General features: G+C 42.2%; 1 protein-coding gene and 1 non-coding gene across 6 annotated transcripts; both read left to right on the forward strand.

Moving 5' to 3' along the window:
- Positions 1-27,373, forward strand: LYAR (Ly1 antibody reactive). Of its 5 annotated transcripts, XM_075992961.1 has the most exons (11): positions 1-174; positions 5,898-5,950; positions 8,457-8,670; positions 9,288-9,461; positions 11,460-11,574; positions 17,601-17,708; positions 17,962-18,045; positions 21,743-22,139; positions 22,485-22,571; positions 26,468-26,553; positions 27,054-27,373. In XM_075992961.1, the coding sequence occupies exons 4-11, from the start codon at positions 9,340-9,342 to the stop codon at positions 27,186-27,188; spliced, it is 1,134 nt and encodes a 377-aa protein (XP_075849076.1). In that variant the 5' UTR covers positions 1-174; positions 5,898-5,950; positions 8,457-8,670; positions 9,288-9,339; the 3' UTR covers positions 27,189-27,373. The 5 variants fall into 5 exon arrangements, with proteins under 5 accessions (XP_075849076.1, XP_012595147.1, XP_012595150.1 ...); XM_012739693.2 differs by lacking the exon at positions 8,457-8,670; XM_075992960.1 differs by lacking the exons at positions 1-174; positions 8,457-8,670 and adding an exon at positions 230-1,174.
- Positions 24,669-24,830, forward strand: LOC142861408 (U1 spliceosomal RNA). The gene has a single exon (XR_012912649.1). It is a non-coding gene; the product is annotated as a U1 spliceosomal RNA (small nuclear RNA).
- Positions 27,374-27,844: the final 471 nt, after the last annotated feature.

The following is a 27,844-nucleotide window of genomic DNA, read 5'->3' on the forward strand; positions in this document are numbered from 1 at the left end:
GCGGGTGTGTGTGGGTGTGTGTGCGGCTGCGGCGCGCAGGCGTGCTAGGCGGCTCAGGAGTGAATTCTGCGCGGCGGAGCCCGGAAGGAGGTGGAGGCAGCGCTGGGCGGGCGGCGACGGCTCCACGTGCTCCCCGCGGGCCGGTTGAAACCGTTGGCGGGCCCTGGCTGAGAGGTGAGGAGCGCCGGCCCAGAGGGCCGACCCTAGGAGGTTGGAGCTCAAGAGTGTGGAGGCGGAGGGGCTGGCGCCTGGTTCCCTCCGGTGGTCCCTGCGGCTCACGCCGGGGAGGAGGGCATCCATTGCGGTCGTGTCCGCGCTCTGGGCAGTGGCACCCTGCTGGACGTAGGGTGACTATTTCGTCCCTGTTTTAAAATGAAAACCCCCGTCCCAGGATCCCCTCTCGGGCCTGGCCAGACCGGGACGGTTGGTCACCCTCGGACTGGCCTTCAGGCGTGCTGCATGATGGGAACGGGGCTCTTCTCGGAGTCTCGGGGCGCTCGGTCCCTAAGGAGGAGGCCTTGCGGCGTCCTGGTGGAGAGCACGGACTTGGGACCAGAATATAACTGCGTGTGAATCTGTTGCCACTAACTGGATGTGTGACTAGGTGCAAGTTACTTAGCCTCTTTGTGCCTCAGTTCCCACATCTGTTAAAAGAGAATAATGTAGAACCTTACTCGCAGGACCGATGAGGGTTGCATGAGTAGATACGTGTTAACCACCCTTGAGAGGGCTTGGTACATAGTAGGTGCTCAATAAATGTCAGCATTTTCTGCAGCACTTTTCTCTGAGGAGAGGGGGAGGGGTGTGAGACAGGGTGAGTATTTGCAAGCCTGACTTTCCTGCAGGGAAGGTCCTCTTGGGGCTTGTTCACACTTTGCTCCAGGGTCCCAGTGTTTAGCATAGTTCCTGACTCATGGTAGTTATTCCAGTGAAGGGTTGCTGTTTAAAACAAGGCCAGTGATGTAGTGGGTGGGGTGAGGGAGACTGGAACTTAGAGGCAAGAGAAATGGCTTAACTTTTCTAAACCTCGGTTTGTTCATCTCTTTAGTGGAGTTAGGTGCACCTGCTTCCTAAGACTTTTGCATGGACCAAGGGAGAGGTCCACTGTGTGAATGCACATTGTAACTCTCGTCATCCCTACATTCAATAAAATAAATAATACAAGAATATAGAGGTAAGAAGATAAAAACAACAAAAAAACTACATATTCCAATCCCAGAACCAAACCTAAGGGTATATTATCAGGGAACAGGGTGATAGAGTAGTCACTCACGGGGTGAGGAGCCAGAGGAGTTCACAGTGAATTTATTAGGTTAGTGTAAAAGTAATTGCTGTTTCGGACCATGAATTTTAAATCATTGTAACTAGGCTCAAACACATCTTTGTCAATCAAAGTAGTAATCATTACAATTAAAACATGTTTTGCCAATGAGAAATGTTTGTTTATTCCTGTAGCAAAAAAATCCGTGCTTTGGGATTCCATGAACTCTTGGAAAGCATTTTCTGCATCCTGCTGGTTGTGGAAGAGTTTTTTTTTCCCTGCAAAAAGTTGTCGAGATGCTTGAAGAAGTGGTAGTCAGATGGCGAGGGGTCACGTGATGAATGTGGTGGATGAGGCAAAACTTCATAGCCCAATTCATTCAACTTTTGGAGCATTGGTTGTGTGACCTGCAGTCTGGGGTTGTTGTGGAAAAGAATTGGGCCCTTTCTGTTGACCAGTGTTGGCTGTAGGTGTTGCAGTTTTTCATGCATCTCATTATCGATTTGCTGAGCAGACTTTTCAGATGTAATGGTTTTGCCGGGATTCAGAAAGCCATAGTGGATCAGACCAACAGCAGACCACCAAACAGTGACCATGATCTTTTTGTGGTATAAGCTTGGCTTTGGGAAGCACTTTGGAGCTTCTTCTTGGTCCAACTGAGCTGGTCCTCGCTGGTTGTCATATAAAATCCACTTTTCATTGCATGTCACATTTCGATCCAGAAAATTCGTTGTCGTTGAGTATAAGGGAAGATGACACTTCAACATGATGACTTTTTTGATTTTTGGTCAGTTCATGAGGCACCCACTTATTGAGCTTTTTCATCTTTCCAATTTGCTTTAAATGCCAAATGACCATAGAATGGTTGACTTTGAGTTCTTCAGCAACTTCTGTAGTTGTAAGACGATCAGCTTCCATGATTGCTCTCAGTTGGTCGTTGTCAACTTCTGATGGCTGGCCTCTGCATTCCTCTGAAACAGATGGCTGTTTCAGTGTTCTTCAAGGCTCTCTTCATCTTCAAGGCTCTCATCTCCTTTGCAAAACTTCTTTTTTTTTTTTTGAGACAGAGTCTCGCTTTCTTGCCCAGGCTAGAGTGAGTGCCATGGCGTCAGCCTCCCGAGTAGCTGGGACTACAGGCACGAGCCACCATGCCCGGCTGATTTTATATTATATATATTAGTTGGCCAATTAATTTCTTTCTATTTTTATGGTAGAGACGGGGTCTCGCTCAGGCTGGTTTTGAACTCCTGACCTTGAGCAATCCGCCCGCCTCGGCCTCCCAGAGTGCTAGGATTACAGGCGTGAGCCACCGCGCCCGGCCTGCAAAACTTCTTGAACCGCCCACTGCACTGTATGTTCGTTAGCGGTTCCTGGGCCAAATGCATTGTTGATGTTGATTGTCTCCACTACTTTATGACCCATTTTGAACTGGAAAAAGAAAAACGCTCAAATTTTGCTTTTTTTACAATGTCATTTCCATAGTGTAAAATAAATGTAAAATAGATTGCAGGTGATAAATAATTAGCAAAAAAACATAAAGTGAGACATGCGCATTAAAATGATGTATAATGTAATCACATTTATTTCTTTATTTTTTGTGATTTTTTTTTTATTATTTCAGCATATTACGGGGGTACAAATGTTTCAGTTACATATATTGCCTTTGCCCCACCTGAGTCAGAGCTTCAAGCATGTCCATCCCCCAGATGGTGCGCACCACACTCATTTGGTGTAAATATATGCATCCTCTTCCCCCCCACCTGCCTGACACTTGATGAATATTACTACTATATGTGCACATAAGTATTGATCAGTTAATACCAATTTGTTGGTCAGTACATGTGGTGCTTGTTTTTCCATTCTTGTGAGACTTCACTTACTAGAATGGGCTCCAGTTCTATCCAGTATAATACAAGAGGTGCTAGATTGCCATTGGTTTTTGTGGTTGAGTAGAACTCCACATATACCACCTTTTATTAATCCACTCACGTATTGGTGGGCATTTGGGTTGTTTCTACATCTTTGTAATTGTGAATTGTGCTGCTATAAACATTCAAGTGCAGATGTCTTTTTTATAGAATGACTTTTGTTCTTTTGGGTAGATGCCCAGTAATGGGATTGCTGGATTAAATGGTAGTTCTACTTGTAGCTCTTTCAAGTATCTCCATATTACTTTCCACAGAGGTTGAACTAGTTTGCAGTCCCACCAGCAGTGTATGAGTGTTCCTGCCTCTCTGCATCCACGCCAACATTTATTGTTTTGGGACTTTTTGATAAAAGCCATTCTCACTGGAGTTAAGTGATATCTCATTGTGGTTTTGATTTGCATTTCCCTGATGATTAGAGATGTTGAGCATTTTTTTATATGTTTGTTGGCCATTAAGTCTGTCTTCTGAAAAGTTTCTGTTCATGTCGTTTGCCCACTTTTTAATGCGGTTGATTTTTTTCTTGCTGAGTTCTATATAGATTCTAGTTATCAGCTCTTTATCAGATGTGTAGCATGTGAATATTTTCTCCCATTTTGTAGGTTGTCTATTTGCTCTAGTGATAGTTCCTTGGCTGTGCAGAAGCTTTTTAATTTGATCAGGTCCCATTTATTTATTTTTGTTGTTGCCATGATTGCCTTTGGGGTCTTTTTAAATTCTTGCCCTAAGCCAATGTCTGTAAGAGTTTTTCCAGTATTTTCTAGAATTCTTATAGTTTTATGCCTTAGGTTTAAGTCTGTATCCACCATGAGTTGATTTTTGTGAGAGGTGCAGATGACTGTAATACTAATAAATTAATATTTATTTAGTATTTAGAATGTATTTCAATATCAAACAGCAAATTTCAACAATGCTAAAACTGCAGTTCCTTTTGCACAAACTTAATATGAAGATACATGTGTGGGTTAAGGATCATATTTAAAGGAGCATGACTTTGGGAGGGGACTGGGTAGAGCATTGATGTGCAAATTAATAGCTCACTGGGAAACCTTTCTATTGTTGGGAAAGGATAAAGCTTTCACATCTTGGTATCTTATTTAACTTTTCATACAATGCTTTGAGGTAGATATTAGACCCATTTTACAGATAAACAGATGCTGGGAAGTTAAGGTGTCCTGAGGTTATTTAGTTTTTAATGATCTTTGTGCCATTAGCAGATGCAGGATCCAGCTCAGATCCTTTACCGCTGAGTCCAGGTCCAGTCCAACAAAACCTGGCGACTGGCCGGGCGTGGTGGCTCACGCCTGTAATCCTAGCTCTCTGGGAGGCCGAGACGGGCGGATTGCTCAAGGTCAGGAGTTCGAAACCAGCCTGAGCAAGAGTGAGACCTCGTCTCTACTATAAATAGAAAGAAATTAATTGGCCAACTAATATATATAGAAAAAAAAATTAGCCGGGCATGGTGGCACATGCCTGTAGTCCCAGCTACTCGGGAGGCTGAGGCAGGAGGATCGCTTGAGCCCAGGAGTTTGAGGTTGCTGTGAGCTAGGCTGACGCCACGGCACTCACTCTAGCCTGGGCAACAAGTGAGACTCTGTCTCAAAAAAAAAAAAAAAACCTGGCGACTGTCTTGTAAAGGGAAGACTAAGGTGTCTGGCCCCTTACTGACCACTGGTTGCTGCCCAGCACCTGACAGCCTTCCCTGTGACATGGGTGGTCTTGCCCAGTATGGGCTGGCTTTAGAATTAAGACTTAGGGTTCTATGGAAGGTCATCTTTTAGAGCCTTTACTTTTTTTCCTCTTTGGATAAGGATCTCAAGGTCCCAGAGACCGAATAGTGGCCAGGCAGGTGGCAAGGACACTACAGGTCAAGATGGAGGCAGGGCAGGACATGGCTTGTCACCTGGCCTTTCAGGCCAGCTCTGCCACTTCCTTTACTTTAGGAAGATCACTTAACCTCTTGAGCCTTGGTTTTCTCCTACAGACAGTGGTGGCATGGCCATGGCTGTTCTGGAGGTGTTAGGTGCAGTTGTGATTGTATACGTGAAATGGCTTTTGGAGAGCTAATGATCATGGGTTCTTTTGTTCAGGCCCTTGTCATCTTTTTCTTGGGTATGACATGTGATGAGAGCTCAGTAAATTGACCATACAGATGGAGGAATAGATAGCCAGAAGCACACACAGAGGACCTGGTCTGCCTTGAGTGAGGGCACCCAGGTACATCTGGGTAGCATAGTACCTGACACACACTTAGGATTCAGTAAATGTCTGCTAAAGTGAGTTAAAGTGACTCACCTGGGGTGAGAACTGGAGCATGCTCTCACCAGTCCAAGAACACTGCTTTCTACTTACCTTCTCTTTTAACATGCCCACATATCTAGAAGGAAGAGGTGGTAGAATCTCTGTGGCTGTATTGGGAACTGCTTTGGGCAGCCAGGGAAGGAAAAGAGGACTCTTATTTAGGTCCAGCCCTATAAAAAAAAAAAGCTGTCTTTTTACTCTAAGGGCTAAAAATTGAAATCTATCACTTCTGAACCTGGTGGATAGGGTGTCCTCAAAGTCTGAATGCAGTTTTAAGTTTTCATAACTTCAGAAGCATAAAGGTTGCAAATTTACCAAAAACATCATTTGAAGTTTAATTATTTTCATTTCTTTTATGTTTATTTAGTCTTGTGGAATTTGAATAATATGGCTTTGCTTTTTTGTTTTAGGCAATGTTTACTATCTTCAGTTAGAGGATTGAATTTCCACAGGATGTCTTTTTGTAAGTTTGTAGCATTTACACTTACTAAATTATTAAGCCTGCTCTAAGACTTGGGACGCCCTGTCTGCTGTGCAGTTAAGCTGATTTTGAAGGTCTTGATGGTTTTGAGCTTTTCTTTGCAGCTTAAATGGCAGGTATTTTCCCCGGGAACTGAGTTGGTTGTGAGGCATAATCAAGGTGACTCTTGGGCAAGTGCTAGGGTGTCCTCTGGGCTCTGAATAAGGGAGAGGTAAGCTCCTTACAGATTTTATCTCATTAGACAAGCAGGTGGACATGCTGTTGCCATTTCATGTCAAATGTAAAATTCCAGGGGAAGGCAGGAAGAGACTGAGCTCTGACTTCCTGTGCAATCCATATGTTCTGCCTTGAAAAATAAAGACCAAATGAAAATGGTTGGAAATATTTTTCAGAGGGACATGTGACCAAAATCTTATCCTCTCCTGAATTGATGTTTAATTACACTATGTGTGACTAATCTCCAGAGGGGTAGCATGTTTTGGACAGATATTCGGAGCATCTGTGTGTCTACATCACCGGCTGCTTTCATTCGATATATTTTTTTTTTAAGTTCTCACCTTCCACAACAAGCTGTCCAGTGGGGAGTCTGCCAGTTGGATCGCAGGGCTCGCTGAAACCTTTCTCCCTCCCTCTCCCATCTTCCATCAGGAAACAGAACAGCCCTCAGCAACAAAGGCTGGAAAGCTCTAGCCACATCTACATCTTGGGGTGTTTTTCATTCTCATATCTCATCATGGAAGTACGTTAGGTCTTTTCAACAGCTAATTTGGCTTATCGAAGGTGCTTCTACCTTGTACGTACAATGGCAGTCCATTTCTTGGTGACTAATTAATGGTTTACTCTTTTCTTTTTTTTTTTTTTTGAGACAGAGTCTCACTTTGTTGCCTAGGCTAGAGTAAGTGCCATGGCGTCAGCCTAGCTCACAGCAACCTCAAACTCCTGGGCTCAAGCAATCCTTCTGCCTCAGCCTCCCGAGTAGCTGGGACTACAGGCATGCACCACCATGTCTGGCTAATTTTTTTGTATATATATATATATATATATATATATATATATATATATATTAGTTGGCCAATTAATTTCTTTCTATTCATAGTAGAGACGAGGTCTCGCTCAGGCTGGTTTCGAACTCCTGACCTCGAGCAATCTGCCCGCCTCGGCCTCCCAGAGTGCTAGGATTACAGGCGTGAGCCACTGTGCCTGGCCAGTGGTTTACTCTTGTACGTACACGAAAGTGCACCTCCAGACTACTTGATAATGTGATATTGGGTCTTGTTCCAACCTTTGTTCTCCCTTATGAGGCAGAGTGGCTGCTCTTCTTGCATGACATGTATTGAACATCCATCTGCTTCATACAGAATGGTGAGCTTTGAGGGAGCTGTGTCATGGGAGACTATATCACACATCATCACAATAACCAGATGAGATGACAGTTTGCAGTGCATCCCACAGTAGTTGCATTTGCTTTCCTGAGGATTTGGTGCTAGGCTGTAGCTGGCCACATGCCATCCCTTACCAGCTTACCCTGATGGTAAGTTAGTACTATCAGGAGAGCCACCTGAGAACCCGAGGCCAGGGGGCCGAAGTTTAGACATAGCATAGAAAGTGAACTGGTGTCTGATAGCGTTCCACAGGACAAGAGGCCTCCACAAGAGACCAGCTGGCCTTTTTAAACCCTGGAGTTGCACTGAGGATGTACATGTCCATTCAAGGCTGCATGGACACAAACAGCTCTGGTCCTTGCTTAGGTGTGACCTCACCAGCAGTGATCTTGGAGTGTGTTGGTGGAGGAGAGGTGGTGATTTTATGCATGAGAATTCTCTGTGAACCAAAAGTAGATGATTTGTGCCAAAATATTTATTTATTTATTTATTTTTTGAGACAGTCTTACTTGTTTGCCTGGGCTAGAGTGCCATGGCATCAGCCTATCTTACAGCAACCTCAAACTCCTGGGCTCAAGCCATCCTCTTGCCTCAGTCTCCCAAGTAGCTGGGACTACAGGCATGCGCCACCATGCCCAGCTAATTTTTTCTATATATTTTTAGTTGTCCAGCTAATTTCTTTTTATTTTTTTAGTAGAGACAGGGTCTAGCTCTTGCTCAGGCTGGTCTCGAACTCCTGAGCTCAAACTGTCTGCCTCTGCCTCCCAGAGTGCTAGGATTACAGACCTGAGCTATCACAGCCAGCCTGTGCCAAAAGATTCTTGAGTGAAGTCTTACCCTGAAGCAAATTGCATTGATTTACTTAATCCTCACCTTTGTTTTCATAATGAGGAGGAAAATACTGGGATAAACAGCTCTCAGTGTTTTTGCTGTGAAACTTACTTATAATGTAAAACAACAGTGCTCTTTTAGAATCTAGTGATTAAAAATTATATAATCATGGAAAGTTACTTTGACTTCTTTAACAGTTTCAGATGAATTTGTGTTGTGTTGAGCACAGTAGTATTTCTATGACATTTTTAAATGGTGGTTTTGTGTATGTGCAGACACACTTCGTGTTGGGGCAGTGCCAGGGATACCTGGGTTTTTGAAATCCTCCAGTAATTCAGCACCCGGCAGTTGGGACACCTGGATGTGATTCCATTTCTCTAACTGATCTGACAAGAAACCACATAAAGGAGGTCCCTGTCCCACTCCCTGACTACTAAGGCTGAGGGGCATATCCTCATTTTTAGCACTTATGGATACATAGTAATATCGGTATGTTTTTAGTGCTTATAGAAATTATGTCTATAGAATTGCCTCTTCTCTGCTTTCTCAATTTCCCTCAATTTTCCTCTGGCTATACTCTTATTATATTTGGGGACCTGAAATAGTTTGAATATACATCTAAATTGCAATGCCTTCTGTATGCTTCATTTTATATATTTATATGTGTATATATATAGAGAGAGCTTAAAGTTACTAGGGGAAGTAAGATGTGTCACTTAATGCTCCCAAAGCTCTTCATCTTCCAGTCTGCCAGATTTAAATCCTGGTTCTATTACTTGGGCAAGTTACTTAATGTCTCTGTGCTTCAATTACCTCCTGTAAATTTTGAACAATAGTAATCTTTCTTTCATAGGGTTGTGATGTGGATTAGATAAGTTAATACATGTAAAGCTTAGGATAGTGCCTAGCATACCGTAAGCATGCATTCCACAAATGTTAGCCATTGTCATTGTTGATAATAGTTATATGGGTGGTAGTTTTATGTAGATTGCTAATCAACTTTGATTCTGTTATTTTCATGTGAAATTATGGTTGAAAAGTTAGCTAAATGAATCATTTATTGGAAAAGTTTCAGTATACAATGATAACTTTTTTTTTTTTTATAGACAAGTCTTAAAACCTATCTTGGATTGAGACTATTTAACCATTTAGCTGAAAATGGTATTTTTTACATGCAATGCATGTGGTGAATCAGTGAAGAAAATACAAGTGGAAAAGCACGTGTCTGTTTGCAGAAACTGTGAATGCCTTTCTTGCATTGACTGCGGTAAAGATTTCTGGTAAGCTCCATGTAATTCATGTAGATCCATAATAAAGGTCCAGATCAGTTTTGGAAGCTCTGGCCTCATAAAACTTGGAAAAATGAGGCAAATTTGAGGAAAGAAATTAAGAAAAAGAACTTGTAGGGTCCATTGAATAAAATTGTATGATTCTTTGAAAAGTACCTTAAAAAAAGACTTGCTTTTTAAGGAAGTTTTTGCCCGGCATGGTAGCTCATGCCTGTATTCTGAGCACTTTGAGAGGGCAAGGCAGGAGGATTGCTGGAGGCTAGGAGTTTGAGACCAGCCTGGGCAACGTAGACCTTATGTCTACAAAAAAATACAAAAATTAGCCAGGCACAGTGACACATACCTGTAGTCCCAGCTACTCGGGAGGCTGAGGCAGGAGGATTGATTGAACCCAGAAGTTTGAGGTGGCAATGAGCTATGATGACACCATTGTACTCCAGCCTGGGTGACAGAGTGAGGTCCCGTCTGGAAAAGAAAAGTAGTTTTCAAGAGAAGGAGGAATTATGGTGATGAGAGGGTTTGATCAGTTAGTGGCACTGGTTGCTGTCTTCTTGCCACTGTTACCAGGCCCAGGGAAGCAGCCACACGGAGGGAGGTTCCAGGGGCTTTGGGGTTGGTTGTGTTAGACCAGGGTATCATGTGCCGCTCACACTGAAGAGATGGACTTAGGAACCAGAACATAGATTTATGGATTCACAGGGGACGATGACTGGTAGCAGAGGAGACCAGGTCCTCCCTAGAGGTGCTTGTGGAAGTGATGTTCCTCCTGGCCCCAAGAGTGTATCGGGAGATACTTCCACAGGGGAGGCCTCTGTACAGGTGGATGATTAGTGGGGAGGCGAGGGGCGGAGCCTGATGTGTTCAGACACTGCTTCTCAAGGTGGGCCATTTGCAGAGGGCTGCCCTCTTCAGTTTGTGTTGATTCCCCTTTAGCTTCCGAGGGTTCAGGTGAAAAGCTGGCTTATGGCTGCATTTGTCCCAGTGTCCTCTGTGGTATTTAGATGGAATTTGCTTATAGTCCATTTTAATTCACTCTAGAGCAATGATTTTTTGGGGGAAACTGCTAAACTCTGTTCAGACCTAATCCTAAGAGGAAGCTTGATATATAAAATAGGTAAAAATTGGGTTGTTTTAATTAGGGGACTTGCCCCCGACCTTGTCCCCAACATTTCCCTGAGGAACCCCACAGAGCTTTAAAAAGATCACTTAAGAGAGAGAATCATGTTTTCTTTTTTTGCAGGACTCTGAGACTCAGAATTTTTAGTGGCCTAATATTGCTATTTTATACCAGTTTGTAATTTATAACAACAACTGATTTTTTTGAGACAGGGTCTCACTCTGTCACTTGGGCTATAGTGTAGTGGCATCATAGCTCACTGCAACCTCAAACTCCTAGGCTCAGGCAAGCCTCCTGCCCTAGCCTTCTGATTAGCTGGTACTACAGGTGACACATGACTCATTTTTCTATTTGTAGAGATGAGGTCTCACTCTTGGCTCAGGCTGGTCTGGAACTTCTGGCCTCAAGCATTCCTCTTGCCTTGTCCTCCCAAAGTGCAAGGATTAAAGGTGTGAGTCACTGTGCCCAGCCTGGGACTGATTATTGATGGTCTATATTTCCAGGAAGTAAGATTTTTGTAATTTAAGATAAAAATACCCTATTGCAGAGAATTTTATTTTCTTTTTTATTTAGTTTATATATACTTGTGACTAAAGAAAAAATACTGCCTATCAGTTTGGTCAAGATGGTTGTATATAAAAATGGGTGAAAAAGTATAGTGGGTCTTATATTAAAGAGTTTGGAGGAAGAGAGGTGTGGTTATGACTAGGAGGTCATAAACATGGTGAGTGAAATAAATGGGGTGCTTGTGCAGTGGACAAACGTGAAAAAATCCAGTGCAGACCACAGGAGGTAGGAGTAGCATGCTGGCACTAGTCAGGGCCTCCAGCCTGGGTGTCAGTCTAATGGTGGAATTTTTGATCACTTTAAAGGGGTGATGACTATAAAAACCATGTGAAATGCATAAGTGAAGATCAGAAATATGGCGGCAAAGGCTATGAAGGTAAAACCCACAAAGGCGATATTAAACAGCAGGCGTGGATTCAGGTAACATCTTTCTAATTCATGGAGTAGCTTCATCTGACACCTTCCTCTTTCTTTAGAAGCCCAAGAGACTGAGTAAATGTTATCCCTGCAGACAAATCCTGGAAACATCATATCCTAGGATAGATTGAGTTTGAACCAAAATACTTGAATAAGAGTTCTTTATTTTTCTGTTAGTATAATTGCAGTACATTATGTATGTAATCCATGTATTTTGCAGATTTCTTGCAAAAATATATTTTAGAATTCTCAGTAGCTTTCCCCTAGCTATGAAAGTGAGTGGAAACTTTCTAATCTTTCTGTATGTTTAGTGATATGCAACTTTTAGAACTCAAACCATGTTAATCTGTCATTTCTGTCAGTCACCAGAATCAGGCAAAATAAAGACACTTTCATTAATATGAAAGTACATGTTTTCACTTTATTTTAGTTAAATTTCAGAATTTTGGCAGAAGCATTGAAATCCATAATTCACTGAGAAGTATAACTTGTAAAATGTTACCATGTACAGAACAGATAGCAGCAGGAAGGACTCAGGAAGGCAGGAGAATGAAAAGACAGATGTCATCTATGTGGAAATTCTGTTAAAACCACCAATAAAAATAAAGTTATTCCATTTGATGAAAGTTTTAAATGTGAGTTTTCTGATATTGGCTATGTTGAGTAGCGCAGGCAAGTCTTCTGTTCACAAAGGACTTACAAAGTCTTCCCAGTGCAGATGGAGAAGCTGTTGAAATCTTGGCTAAGATGTTTAGGCTGGTGACCATGTGCCATGCTTTTGGGCACCATATTTGCAATCCTTGAGAACCAGATTACATTCCTAGGCCCTGAGGTTGAGGTACCTGGGTCTATATGAGTTCTGCTTCTGCTGTTATCACAGTTAGGTGAAATCCTCTAAAGCAGGAGACAGCTTTAGAGTGGGGCTGCACACTGCCTCTTTATCAGTAAAGTTTTATTGGAACACAGCCATGTCCATTTGTTTGTCTGTTGCTCTTGGCTGCTTTAGCGCCATAAGGGCCGCATTGAGTAGTCGCCACAGAAACCTGCAAAGCCGAAATATCTACTCTGACCCTTTACAGACAAGATTTGCTGACCTTTGCTGTAAAACTCTCAGGCGTCAGCAGCCCTGCTACTGTGTTATAAATCAATCAAGAACTAACTTCTGGTTCTACCCCATTGGTTGATTGCTGGTGGTTAATTCCTCCCTCTCTCCCTCATTGCTGCTGTTAGCAGATGGGAGTTGTCAAGGGAAAAAAGCCAAACTCTGTAAAATAATTTTAAAGAGATTTGCTCTGAGCCAAATTTGAGGACCATGACCCGGAGACATGCTCAAGAAGCCTTGAGCAAGTGGACTGTGGCTGGGTTACAGTTTGGTTTTATACATTTCAGGGAGACAAGGGTTACAGGTAAAGTCATCTGTCAATGCGTGGGAGGCATACATTGGTTTGGCCCAAAAAGGTGGGCCAAGGCTTGGAATGTTTTAACCTAAGGAGCTGTTATCAGAGATAAGCCACGGGAGGTAGATTTGTTGTGTAAATTGAGGACCTGCAGGCTTGTCTTGCATACCCTTAGGCCTGTTAATGGGTTTCAAAGGAAGTCCCCAGAAGGGAGGGGGGCATGATGAGGCATGTCTGACCTCCCTCCTCCTGGCAGATAATTTAGTTTTAGGATATTCCTTTGGCCACCAGGGGATCCATTCAGTCAGCCAGTGGCAGGAGAGGGTGCCGCCCCGCCCCCGCCTTAAAATTTTATTTTAGTTCACAGAGTAAATGTGCTTTGCTGCAGGAAGGAACGGGCTGCTCTGGGACCCTTCTGACTGATGTGCATTTGGGATTTTGTTCTTTCCCTGAAATCCTTAAAACCCATATTTTAACAAATAGAATTAAAGAATCTTGTCAGAAGGGATGCCTGTTCCTGTTCCCCAAAAGCTTTTTATTAGTAGGTTGGGTATTTTGAAGTCATTCACATTATAAAGAGCTCAGAATATTGATTCTTGGAGGGACCCTTTCTCCTTTCACAGTAAGACTGGACTGTTTGAGATTTTGTCTCACTTCTTCCTTCTAGCATCTCCCCCCACTTCCAGAGACTTGCTCCCTTAAAAGTTACCTTGGGTCCCACCCCTATCTGCTGTATTCCACCCTTGGGGCTGGCTCCTCACACCTCACCCATGTCATCTCTGACACTCTGATCTGCTCTCTTTTTTTTCTGTTAATATTTACGGCTTTATCATTTTAATGAAAAATAGGTGAGCATTAATTTTAAAAAAAACACTCAAGCAATACAGAGAAGAAAGTAACAAGTGAGAGCAAAACCAGTCAGCTAGAAAAGACCGGTGCGAATGTTAGCTGAGCACCTCAAGTGTCTCTGGGCTTCCAGGTAGACTGTGGATAGAAGATTGGGAAAAACGTTTAGGATCTCACACAGGTCACAGTGTTTTCCTCTAAACTTTGTCGCCAGTGCCCTGTTTTTTCCTGATACTGCTGGCTGCTCCAGTGAGTGCTGGGCCTCATTCTTTCCCTGTTGGTGTTTGTCTTGTTTTCTTGATGTGCATTTTCCTGCCTGAGTGCCTGAAGCCACTTCCTTATCCTTAGTGTCCTACATGGTTCTTCTGGTCTATGTGTAGATTCCTAATGCAGGGACATTTTCCTCCATTACTTTTGCTTAGCTCTAGGCGTTTACCCTAATACTGGCTCATTGGTGACCTCCTTCCTATCTACTGATATCTCCCAACATTAATAATTATTTCTTTTCTCTGCCTTCACTGGGATTACCAGATGCGTTTTCTCTAGGTCTCTAATTAGATTTTCATCTCTGTCCTGTTCTCCCTATTTCAGATGTATTTAATAGATCTTAATGTTGTTATCTTATTCTCAGTTTAGGCCCTAGTCCCCATAATGCCCACTTTTGTCTGGTTCTTTTGATCACATTTGGTTTGTTTATATTCTTTTTTTCAGTTTATTTTTTCTTTTTACTGGTTAGATAACTTTTCTTTTTGTGGTTAAAGTAGACACAACATAAAATTTACCCTTTAAACCATTTCAAAACATACAATTAAGTATATTCACATTGTTCCATAGCCATCACTAGCATCCATTTCCAGAACTTTTCTATCTCCCCAAACTGGAGCTCTGTCCCCATTAAATGCTAACTCTTCAATCCCTCTCCCCAGCCCTTGGCAACCGCGGTCTACTTTCTGTCTGTGAATTTGACCACTCTGATATCCCATATATGTGAAATCATACAGTATTTGTCCTTTTGTGGCTGGCTTATTTACCTTAACATAATGTCTTCAAGGTGCATCCGTGTTGTAGCATGTGTCAGATTGCCTTCCTTTTAAGCCTGAAAAATACCCATTGTATGGATAGAATACATTTTGTTTATTTCTCTCTCAATGGACACTTAATTTGCTTCTTCCTCTTGCTTGTTGTGAAAAATACTGCTGTGAACATGAGTGTACAAATATCTCTTTAAATCCCCGCTTTTAATTCTTTTGGATATATACCCAGCAGTGGAATTGGTGGATCATATGGTAACTATTTTTAATGTTTTAAGGAACCTCGATACTATTTTCTGTAGCAGCTGCAACATTCCCGCCAGCAACGCACAAGGGTTCCAATTCCTCCACATCCTTGCCAACATTGTTGTTTTCTAATTTTTTAAGGATAGCCATCCTAATGGGTGCAAAGTGGTATCTCATTGTGGCTTTGGTTTGCATTTCCTTAATGATTACTGATGTTGAACATCTTTTTACATATTTATTTGCTATTTGTATATTTTCTCTGAAGAAATATCTATTTCAGTCCTTTGCCCATGTTGTAATCAGCTTGTTCATATTTTTGTTGTTGAGTTGTAAGAGTTGTTTATATATTTTGAATATTAACCCTTTATCATATATGATTTGCAAATATTTTCTCCCATTCTGTTGGTTGCCTTTTCACTGTGTTGATAGTGTCCCTTTTTTTGTTTTGTTTTTGGTACAGAGTCTCATCCAGGCTGGAGTGCAGTATCATCATCGTAACCTTGAACTCTTGGGCTCAAGCAGTCCTCACGCCTCAGCTTCCTGAGTAGCTCGGACTACAAGCATGCGCTACTATGCCTGGCTAATTTTTGTAATTTTTGTAGAGACAGAGTCTCACTATGCTTAGGCTAGTCTTGAATTCCTGCCCTTAAGCAACCTTCCCATCTTGGCCTCCCAAAGTGCTAGGATTACAGGCATGAGCTGCTATACCTGGCCCTTTGATACACAATAGTTTTTTAATTTTGATGTAATCCAGTTCATTTTTAAATTTTATTACCTGTGTTTTTCATGTCATATCTAAGAAATTATTGCCAAATCCAACGTCTTGAAGCTTTTCTTCTATGCTTTCTTCTAAGGGTTTATAGTTTTGTCTCTTAAGTTTAGCTCTCCGATACATTTTGAGTTAGTTTTTATATATGGTATTAGGTAAGGGTCCAGCTTCATTATTTTGCATATGAATATCCAGTTTTCTCAGCATCAGTTGTTAAAAACTGTCTTTTCTCCCATCCAGTGGTCATGGTACCCTTGTTGAAAATCATTTGACTTCGTACGTGAGGGTTTCTTTCTGGAGTCTCTGTTCCATTAGTTTGTACATTTATCTCTATTCCAATACCACACTGTTTTGATGACTGTAGCATTATAGCAAGTGTGAGACTTCCAGCTTTATTCTTTTTAAAGATCGTTTGGGCTATTTGGTGTTCTTTGAGATTCCATATGAATTTTAGGATTCACATGGAATTCCCTCTTCACTCGAATGAAGGAGTTGCATGTGGATTTAGTGTTCATGAATACTGGGCATCCTTACCTGCCTCAACACTACAACATTAAGAGGCTGCCCATGGCCCCCTTACACCTATCTAGAGGAATAGTGTGTTACTATGTGTGTATATAAGTCTCTGCCTCTTTGGTTAAGTTTATTCCTACCAAATTCTGTTCTTTTTGATGATGTTGCAAATGGAATTGTTTTCTTAATTTCCTTTTTGGGTTGTTCATTTTTAGTGTATAGAAATGCAACTTGATTTTCGAGTGTTGATCTTGTATCCCCAAACTTTGCTGAACTAGTTCATCAGTTCTGACAGTTTTAGGGTGAATCTTTAGGGTTTTCTATGTATAAGACCACATTGGCTGGGCACTGTGGCTCATACCTGTGATCCCAGCACTTTGGGAGGCCAAGGAGGGATGATCAGTTGAGGCCAGGAGTTCAAGGACCCTCCCCCCCTTTTGTTTGTTTGGCTTTTTTTTTTTTTTTTTTTGAGTCAGAATTTCCCTCTATTGCCCAGGATAAAGTGCTGTGGCATCAGCCTAGCTCACAGCAACCTCAAACTCCTAGGCTCAGGCAATCCTCCTGTCTTAGCCTCCCGAGTCGCTGGGAGTACAGGCACAATGCCTGGCTAATTTTTTGTTCCTATTTTTAGTTGCCTGGCTAATTTTTTCTGTTTTTAGTAGAGACGGACTCTCATTTTTACTCATGTTGGTCTTGAACTCCTGACCTCAAGTGATCTTCCCACGTCAGCTTCCCAGAGTGCTAGGATTACAGGTTTGAGCCACTGCACCCAGCTTGCAAGACCCCTTTTCTACAAAAAAAATTTAGAAATTACTGGGGTGTGGTAGCATGAGTCCCAGCTCTTTGGGAGGCTGAGATGAGAGAATTGCTTGAGCTCAGGAGTTACAGGCTACAATGAGCCATGATCATGCCACTGCCCCCCAGCCTGGGCAACAGAGAGAAACCCTGACTCTTAAAAAAGAAGAAAAGACTACATTGGGAACAAGGATAATTTTACTTTGTCCTTCTAATTAGGTTATGCCTTTTATTTCTTTCTTGCCTAACTGCTCTGGCTAGGATGCCAGTACTATGTTGAATAGAAGTTAATCTATATATTTTTAAACATAGGCAGAAATGCAGAATGTAGGTATAAAATGTGAACCCTTTAGCCACAACAAGAACTTTTTAGTTTGGCTTTCATGAAATTCATGTGTCTATTGTTTTTGTTTTTATCTTCCTCTTTTGTAGAAAATTAATGAATTAATAAAGAGACCGAATGTCAGCCCCAAAGTGAGAGAACTTTTAGAACAAATTGGTGCTTTTGACAATGTTCCCAGGAAAAAGGCAAAATTTCAGGTATGGATTGGATTCACTTCCCTGTATAGAGGGGCTGTGTGGCCCTGACTGAGCTTGTGTGTACTTGTCAAAATTGTAGGGCCAGGGAAAGCCTACCTAATGAGTACATTGGGTACTATCTGGGTGATGGGCACATTAATAGCCCTGACTCAAGCATGACAGAAGCTGTCCTTGTAACAAAAACATTTGTACCCCCTTAATATTTTGAAATAAAATTTTTTAAAAATGGGATAAATGGTTCTTTTTTTTATAGAATTGGATGAAGAACAGTTTAAAAGTTCATAATGAATCCATTCTGGAGCAGGTGTGGAATATCTTTTCAGAAGCCTCCAGCGGTGTAAGTTGGATCTAATTTTAGATTTGCAGTGTGGCAAAAATTCATAATACTGAAATGAGAATGTCTTGTTTTTGGAGGTCAAGACAGCCTTCTTTTTCAGAGAGCCTCTTTGTGCCTCCGTTTATGAGAAGGAGTAAACTGAGTGTACTGCAGAGATTTCCTTATTGTGCAGAGATATTTTGCTGATTCAACAACATTTGGTAATGGTGCCAGCTAACGTAATGATTTGCTTAGACATCAGGCAGTGGGATGCTTCGGTGAGAACGGGAGCTTTGGATTTCTGACAGCCCTGGTTCGAATCCCTGCTATGCTGTTTGCTTCATGTTTGATCTTGGGCACGTTATTCACCTTCTGAGCCTCAGTTTCCTTAACTAAAAAATGTGGATAGTAATATTTATTCGTTTATTCAGTACTTACTAAAGGCCACGCACAGTGGCTCACGCCTGTAATCCTAGCACTTTGGAAGGCCAAGGCAAGAGGATCACTTGAGGCAAGGAGTTCAAGACCAGCCTGAGCAACATAGTGAGACTCCATACCTACAAAAAATAGCTGGGTGTGGTGGTGCACATTCCGGAGGCTGAGCCAAGATGATTGCTTGAGCTCAGGAGTTTGAGGTTGTAGTAAGCTGGCATGACACCACTGTACTTTAGCCTGGGCAACAGAGGAGACCCTGTCTCAAATAAAATAAAAAAATAAAACTTACTAAGTGTCTAATCTGTGCCAGTCCCTGAACAAAATATCTAAAGTATCTCAGGTGGTTGTGGTAATGCTATGAAGAAAAAACAGGGTAAGGACATAGTGATGAAGTGTTCTTAAGATAAGGGGTTAGGGGCCATGGGCGGCCTCTTAATGTTGTAGTGTTAAGGTAGATGAGGATGGCCCAGTATTTAATGGAAACTCAATTCTCATGCAGCTCCTCCTTTCTGGTGGAGGGAGAATCCGTTTCATTAATTAAATTAACCACCTATTAGTCAATGGTTTGATAGTGAGGGGTCCTAAATGTGGAATATATCATTTAGCCATATTGTTGGTTACATTGTTAATTTAAAATTTTCACCCATTCAGTTATACTTTGCTTCTATTTGGAGCTTTATCTTATTTGGAGACACATATCAGTAGTTTCCAAAAACAAGGTTCTGACTGGTCTTTTATTCTAGTCAAATTATCAGGGATTGATTTGCTTTATGTAGAGAGAATCATTTTGGCAGCAAATTGAGATCAAAATGAAACTTTATCTTGGCAGTATATCATTTGTCTCTTTCAGAATATACAAATTGGGCCATTGAAACCTTATAACCAATCACTTAATTGGGATTTATGTGGCACCTATTTTTTAAACGTTATTTATTTTAACTAAGAATCAAAGATGCAAAATTGCTTAATTCAACTGCAGGGTTTTAAAAAAACATGTTTTCCAGTTTCCCTTTTGAAGGAACATATTAAAATATGTTAAACATACTGAAATTAAGTGATCAGTAAACAACCCATGTTAAACTCCTTTGCCTTTTGCATTGTGACCCTCCTAGCATGTCCCTGGTTTTGTCTGGAAAGCTAAAGGTCTTGAGGCTTTCTCTGTCCACACATCCATGTCTGTCCTGTAACTGCTCACCTGGCTCAGGTTGGGTGCTTTTCTGTCCTTCTGGACCCCATCACAGCTAGCCTGGTCACTGCAGATCCAGCCGTAATTAGTCTTTCCTGCATGCAGCTATATTCTAACAGGGGAGACAGGCAGCCACATATATGTGTCACAGAGTAATATCAGGCCCTGGTAAGTGCTGTGAAGAGGCAGAAGGCACTGGAGGGCTGAGACTAAGAGGGGAGGCTCTGGCAGCAAGTCAGTCCAGGTGTCATGGAGGAGACCACATGTGAGGAGAACGTGGAATGAAGTGGGAAGATAGGGAAGAATACATTGAGCACCTGCTGGATGTATGAGCATGTGCGAGCATGTGCGTGCATCCTCCCTCCCCCCCCCCCCCCAACCTCCCACCAGTGGCCAAGGTGTTGGTTTGGACATAGAGTCAGAGTATTAGCTGGAGACTTGGTCTAGATTAGGTAGAAGGGAAGCTAAGGTCTCAGACATTCAGTGGTCATAATAATATTTTAGGCGGGGTGTGATGGCTCACACCTGTAATCCTAGCACTCTGGGAGGCCAAGGCGGGAGGATCGTTTGAGCTCAGGAGTTCAAGACCAGCCTGAGCAAGAGTAAAACCCTGTCTCTACTAAAAAAAAAAAAGACATTAGCTGGACAACTAAATACATATATTAAAAAAAAATCAGCTGGGCGTGGTAGCGCATGCCTATAATGCTAGCTATTCAGGAGGCTGAGACAGGAGGATCGCTTGAGCCCAGGAGTTGGAGGCTGCAGTGAGCTACAACGATGCCACTACACTCTACCTGGGGCAACAGAGTGAGACTCTGTCTCAAAAATAATAATAGTATTTTACTAGAAGATACAACAGAATTGTAGAATAGATGTAAAGTTTCTTTGTCCTAGTCTTCCTTCTGAGTCTATTTCTGAATTCATCCATGAGCCTTGATAGCTCAATATCTCTGAACCACAGCTACTGAGAAAATGTCAGCTAAATTTAGTTCAATATCTGTTTCCTAATGCTGCTCTTCCAACTAGGGATTGAGTATGAAGGTGTGAGGTCTTGTACTCCAGCGAAAGCCAGTCCTCCTTTATCCATTTGGTCCAGTTTTAGGGATAATAGTTCCCCCTTGCTACCTACAGTCTCCCAAAGGAGGAAGACCGTAGGTAGGTCACTTGCCCTCTCATCTGGCTGGCAGTTAACAGAGATGGAACCTGAACCCAGGCCTGGAGGTGCATCAGCCTGGTGGTTTCTGGCACCGCAGTAGCCCTGGAGCTGCTGCTACTGGCCTGCTCCCTTCCTACCGGGGCAGGAGGGCTCTAGGAGCAGTTCAGGACATTGCTGCAGGTCATCGCATGAAGTAAGGTAATGTAGCAAATGGAAAGTTAGTCTTCGCCCAGTGCATGAAGTTTGGTTCTCTGTGGTTCCTTACTCACGGTCCTTTCTACTATATCCAGATGTCCCTGGACCATCCCCTGAGGGTAACTATCCAATCTGAATAATGATGATAATAACAATTCCTTTGTCTCATATTAATACTTGATAATTTACAAAACTCTTCACAGACATTGGGCTGGTTTATTGAGCATCGACTGTGCTAGGCACTTGACGTGTCTGCTTTCATCTTCTTCGTCCATCCTGGTATAAGGGAGGCTTTACTACCATTTGTTTTACAGATGAGGAAACAGGTTCAGAGCAGATGAATAACTTGCCCTAATTAACAGAGTTGGAACTTGAACCCAGGTCTGCAAACACGTGAACCCAGTGGTTTCTTCCATACCTAAGTGCTATTCTCTTCTTTCATACAAAAGAAAAGTGAAGAGTGAGCCAAAATGAAAGTCTGGCTCAGGTGACATAAGGATTTTTCATTTTCCTGTGGATTGAAAAATATCTGTTCAGTGCAGACGGCTGTGGGCTGGGGGAGTTGTTCCCATTCTGTATATTACTGCTGCACTTTAGCTGTGGGGGGGTGGTCACAGTTATAAAATGGTAAGTGATAAAACCATTTTTCTTCAACAGTTTATTTAGTCATTATATGCAATGATGTGAACATCTGTGCTCACACATTCTGAATGCGTGTTTATGTGTTTCTTTTGCTTGATAATAAGGAGCCAGTCAGGAAGGGACAGGATCCACAGGTGCACAACCAGGTGACAAATCCCTGTGCAGAGACCTCCAGAGCAAGTGATGCCAGGGAGGAGCGAGCAGAGGCAAAGAAGAACAGAAGGGAAAGGAAGGAAGAGCGGCAGAAGAATCGCAAAAAAGAAAAGAAAGAACTAAAATTAGAAAACTCAAAGAGTCAGAACCCCAAGAAGCACAGAAAGGGACAGGAGGCTGACCTTGAGGCTGTTGGGGAGGAGGCCCCCGAGGCCAGTGGCTCTGTAGGGAAGAAGAGGCGCAAGGGCCAGCCTGCGGAGGAGCAGCAGTGGGGTCATGGGGGCCGGGGCCGGGGGCCGGGAGCCTGCCAGGAAGAGACGGGGAGAAGGAAGCGGAAGCTCTCAGAAGGTAAGCAGCCAACTTGTGCTCTAGGATTCACTGAAGAATGTTAAAGCTGTGAATTTGGGTTATAAACAACCTGTTAGACTTTGTGTTTGAACCAGGTATTATGGGTAAGAGTGTGAGCTTTGGGATCAGGCCAGCCTGGGCTCAGTCCGGGTGGGTGACCTCACCCTCAGTCTCCCAGTGCCTCCTCTCCAGCGTGGAGGAAGGTAAAGCCCAGGGTGACAGGTTGCTTGGAGAGTCAGTAGGGTGAGGTGTGGAATGTACCTGGCATGAGTAAGGTTTCATTGGATGGTAGCTGCTATCATAAATGCAAGATCTTTTATTTTTTTAATCTTTCTAAATATTTAGTTGAAACAAATTCTAAGAAGAAAATGATGAAGATCCCAGGACATCCTGAGGGTGGAGAACTGGAAGACCATGTGGCTCCTGCAAAAGGTATCATTTCCATCATTTGAAAAGTAAATGTAGGTTTGTGTAGGTTGGGGCAGGGGCCAAGAGATGCCTCCTTCTGGGGAAGGAGGAGGTGAACCAGGCACTTCTGGCAGAGTCTTGCCCTCCTGAGGCATGTGTAAGAATTTGAAAGCAAAATCAGTACTCTAGGATGTCTGAGTGAGTCTCCGATAGTACCTCTGTACCTCTGTCTTTAAGGAAAAAGGTAAGGCAATCTGGGCTAGAAATATATATTATCTTTGGAATTTAGAGGAAACTCAGTATGGCTTTCTGAGACCCTGCTCCCTTTTCCCCTCCCCAATTCTCTTGTCTCTGCCTCTCATTATTCCCCTAGAAGTACCTTGAAGTCCACGTAGACTTGGCTGTTCCCTTCCCCATCTCTGGGTTTGTTCCTAGTGTCTCCTTGCTTGCGACTCCATGGCCACCCGCCCTTCTTCAACTACAGTGTGTACTTGTCGGAATCCAATCCCTAGCCTTCGGGGTTCCTTTTAAATGCTGCTTACACAAAGCTACTTCCGCTTCTCCGGACCTGAAGCATTCCCTCCGACTGGGAAGTGGAGGGAACTCATCTCTGTCCTCCTGCCTCCCCACCCTGGGGATGCTGCCAGTCCAGAACAGGCCTAAGGACCCAAGTGGGGATCATAGCTTTGTCTACAGAAGTTCCATAGTTGTCAGGCCAGGGTTCCATCTCTTAGCTTAAAACCCCCATCCCAACTGTGTACACAGTAGGCCCCCCATATGCAGTTTTTAGGAGCTTCGGTCCTAAACTATTAAATGGAAAATTCTGGAAGTGAATTATTCCTAAGTTTTAAATTGTGCACCATTCTCAACAGTGTGATGGACTGGCTGACCTGCTCTGCTCCTTCATCACAAGAAGGATGAGGACAGTGCAACATTGTATTTGAGAGTGAGAAAGAGAACGTTCACATAACTTACCGCGGTATATTGTTGTAGCCGTTACTAGTTATTGTTGTTGATCTCTTACTGTGCCTAATTTGTACATTAAGCTTTATCATCAGTGTCCATGTTGAGTTAAATGTTTTCTTTTGAGATCATTGTAGCTTCATGTGCACTTGTAAGAAATAATGGAGACTTATGTACCCTCAGGTGTCCAGGTGCCCTTTTACCTTGTTTCCCTCGAGGGGACACTTTACAGAACTGTAGTACAATGCCTCGGCCAGAACCTTGGCATGGGTTCACGTCAGGAGGAGGCAAGGACGCCATGTTTCCACACCCACTTCCTCTCACCCCCAGCCCCTCCTTAACCTCTCACTATCTATCACTAACCTGGTCTCAACTTCTCTAATTTCTGGAATGTTGTGTAAATGGAATCTACAGCATGTGGCCTTTTGAGACTGGCTGTTTTCATTCAGCATTAGTCTCTGGAGGTTGGTCTGGAATCCTTTCCTTTTCACTGACAGGGCGTGGCCCTGGTGCGGAGATCCTGCGCTTCTCTGACCAGTCACTTGCTGGAGAACATCTGGGTTGTTTCCAGTTTCTGGTCATTATGAATAAAGCTGCACTAAATATTTATGTACAGGTGTTTTTGTCAACATAAGTCAGTTTTTCTGGAATAAATGTCCAGGAGTGCAATGGTATGTCGTGTGTTTCATTTTTAAGAAGTTGCCTGCCTTTTCAAGAGTGGCAGTGCTACTTTATATTCCCACCAGGAACATGTGTGTGGTCCAGTTTCTCCATGTCCTGGCCAACACTGGGTGGTGTCACTATTTTGTGTATTATTTTAACATTTTGATAGGTGTGTAGTAATAGCTCATTATGGTTTCAATTTGTAAGTCTCTGATGATGTTGCACATCATTTTGTGTGTATATTTGTATCTATATATCTCTTCATTGAAATGTCCCTGGTTTTTTGCCCATTTTCTAATTGCATTGTTTGGGTTTTCTTTTCCTTTGTTTATTTGTGGTTTTTTTTTTTTTTTTTTTTTTTTTGGTTGAAATTTGAGGGTTCTTTATGTATTCTAACTATTAGTCCTTTGTGGGATATGTGGTTTGTGATATTTTTTCCAGTCTATAAGCTGTCTTTTCATCCTTTTTTTTTTTTTTTTTTTAAGATGTAGTCTCATACTTACCTGGCAGGGGAGATACCATGATCATGAAGGTGGTTCTCCCAGGGCAAGGCTTATCCATTGCACTCCGGATGTGCTGACCCTTGTGATTTCCCCAAATGCGAGAAACTGGACTACATAATTTGTGGTAGTGGCAGACCGTGTTCACGCTCTTTCCTGGGGGGAAAAAAAGACAGGGTCTCACTTTCTTGCCTGGGCTAGAGTGCCGTGGCATCATCATAACCCACTGCAACCTCAACCTCCTGGGCTCAAGCAAACCTCCTGCCTCAGCCTCCTGAGTAGCTGGGACTATAAGTACATGCCATCACATCTGGCTAATTTTTTTGTAGAGAAGGAAGTCTGGCTATGGTGCTCAGGCTGGTTTTCATACTCTTAACAGTCTTTTTTAGAGCAAATGTTTTTCATTTCATTGAAGTTCAGATTATCAATTTTTTCTTTTGTGAATTTTTCTAAGAACTCTTGACCTAGCCCTAGATCTAGATCCCAAAGATTTTTTGTTTTCTAAATTATTTTTTTGGGTACATCTTTTTTACAAATAAAATTTTATATATTTAAAGTTCGCGACTTAATGTTTTACTATATGTATACATTGTAAAACAGTTGCCACATTCAAGCTAATTAACACATCTGTCACACACACATTAGGTATGGGTGTATGGTGAGAACACTTAAGATACACCCTCTTAGCAAATTTCAAATATACTGTAAATGTTTTTTAGTTTTACATTTTATATTTAAGTCCATGGTCCATTTTGAGTACATTTTATGTAAGGTGTACGATCTTGGTTAAGCTTTCTGCTTTAGCTGCCCTTTTCTCACATTACTTTGGGGCGTGTAGGGGCGTCACCTTGTTACTGCCAAGTAGGAACAGAAGCTCAGGCCCTCCACTGAGCCTCCATGGGCCCTGGAGGATGGATACTCCTTGTTCTGCTGAGCAGAGCTCCCCATGTGTGTCCAGTGTGGATGAAAGCCCAGAATTCCTGCCTGGCTTTTGCTGGCATGGGTGAGAGTGGAGCCACAGTTTTTTCTGTTTGGCTGCAGTCGAGTGGTTGTCGTGTAAAAGTTTCCCATCTTGCTAGGCTTCCCCTTTCCGTTCCTTTGCTGGGAGAGAGCAGGCTTCTGGGGGGCTTTCTGGACTATGCCTGTCCGTGCTCCAGGGTGCTAGATTCTTCAGCTCCAAATCTGGGGTACAGGAGGCAAAAAACACCTCCCACCGCTCTGCAGCCCAAGCTCCCAGCCAGTCTCTGCTCTTTCAGCGTTGTCTTTTGTTTTTTGTATATATAATTTCAGGGTTCTTAGTTGCACTTAGCAGGAGGAACAGGGGAAAATATGTCTATGTCATCTTCCCATGAGTGGAAGTCCCCTGGATGAGTATTTTTAGTCCCTCATATAATAATTTGTGGTTGTCTTCACTCTTGTTCAAGGTTAAGCTCCTTTTGCTGGTGCTTGTTTTCCAAACTGTGTTTGACAGCTCCATCATCTTGGTGGATGCTTAGTAAATTTTTACTGAGTTCCTTGAATACAACTCTGTCTTCTACAAGAGTTTGTAGAGATGATGGTACTTGTTTGTGATGCTTATTTAACCTGCTCACTCTAAGAACTAATACTTTGAAGAGAAGTAAGTGCTTCTAGGCTACTGTGATTAGACAAAGGAAGTGACTGCTGTATGGTGCCGGGGTGCCCAGTTCACTGGAGTGTTAGTTCATTTCCCATGAAGCAAATAGATAGTGCAGAAATTGCCTTCTGGTAATATAGCAAAACAAAATATCTAACATATTATTCTTTATGTTGTAGGTAAATTCAACTGGAAGGGAACTATTAAAGCAATTCTAAAACAGGCCCCAGACAATGAAATAGCAATCAAAAAGCTAAGGAAAAAGGTATGGCATATGAACAAATCCAGGCATATAATATCTGGGAAGAATTTATTTTAAAGTGTACAATTGTTACATACACATTTTTAACCTGAAACACTGTCAGAGTGGGTGTGTGCCTCAGTGGTTTTCTGTGGGGAGGTTACTGGGCCAGCACCGTCATGTGGCTGCAACGGGCGTAGATTTGGGACTTGTTTATAAGACTTTGAAGAGAGGCTCCACTTATTTAATTTGTATTATGTTTGAAAATTATTGTTTGAGATATTTTGCTTTCTTTTGCTTATTGTAGAGGAATATGCTTTTGTTCTTTAACGTTGTATCTGTATGTGATGCACGCACGTCGAGTGCAATAGCCTGGGTTTTCACAAGCAGGGCACACCTGTGTAACAGGCACATGAGTTTCTGTTATTTTTTGCTGTTGGCCTACTTTTGGACAAAGAAAGAACATTTTAAGGTAAATTTCAATGATAAATACACCCATTTGCTGTTTGTTTTTCTCTGTGAAGGTTTTAGCTCAGTATTACACAGTGACGAGTGAACATCACAGATCCAAAGATGAACTCCTGGTCATCTTTAACAAGAAAATCAGCAAGAACCCCACCTTTAAGTTATTAAAGGACAAAGTCAAGCTTTTGAAATGAACATTTCTGTATTTAAAAAGTGAATCCATTTTACTGACTTCTGTCTTTCACTGCTGTTTATAAAATGTGTGGTGAATTATAATAACTCAAACTGTGCTTTCTGAAGCTGTTATTTTTAAGTTAAGGAAAAAAATATATTTTTGGTAGAAATTTTATGAAAAAATAAAATATATTCTTGTCCAAAATTCTGAATTTGTGGTGGCAAAAATTAATGTACTTTAAAATTTATATGTGAAAACTTTAAAAATGCAGCACAGTGGCAAGTCAAAAAGTAACTCTCCTATTGGGCGGGCACAGTGGCTGGGAGGATCACTTGAAGCCAGGTTAAGACCTGGGTAACATAGTGAGATCCCGTCTCTACAAAAAATACGAAAAATGAGCTGGCATGGTTGTATTCACCAGTAGTCCCAGTTACTCAGGAGGCTGATTCAGGAGGTCCATTCGAGCCCAGCAGGTACTGGGCGATAGAGCAAGATCCTGTGCTTTTGTTTGTTTGTTTTTTTAAAGTAATTCCTCTTTTGATCAGACTAAAAAGTATTCATTTTAACTACATAATTTCTACACATTTTTGATTAGAGATATTTTGTACATTGATTTTTGTGTTGTTAAAAAGTGTATGTTAATTGTAGTATTTGGTGTAGGCATTGCTATGACAA

This window comes from Microcebus murinus, chromosome 16, assembly GCF_040939455.1.
Source record: "Microcebus murinus isolate Inina chromosome 16, M.murinus_Inina_mat1.0, whole genome shotgun sequence".
Taxonomy (NCBI): domain Eukaryota; kingdom Metazoa; phylum Chordata; class Mammalia; order Primates; family Cheirogaleidae; genus Microcebus; species Microcebus murinus.

Excerpts from the sequence above, each read along its gene's own strand:
- LYAR (XM_075992961.1), top strand. The coding sequence starts at position 9,340 with ATGGTATTTTTTACATGCAATGCATGTGGTGAATCAGTGAAGAAAATA. Across the intron at positions 11,575-17,600 it reads AACAGCAGGCGTGGATTCAG|AAAATTAATGAATTAATAAA; the intron begins GTAACATCTTTC and ends CCTCTTTTGTAG. Across the intron at positions 18,046-21,742 it reads TTTCAGAAGCCTCCAGCGGT|GAGCCAGTCAGGAAGGGACA; the intron begins GTAAGTTGGATC and ends CTTGATAATAAG.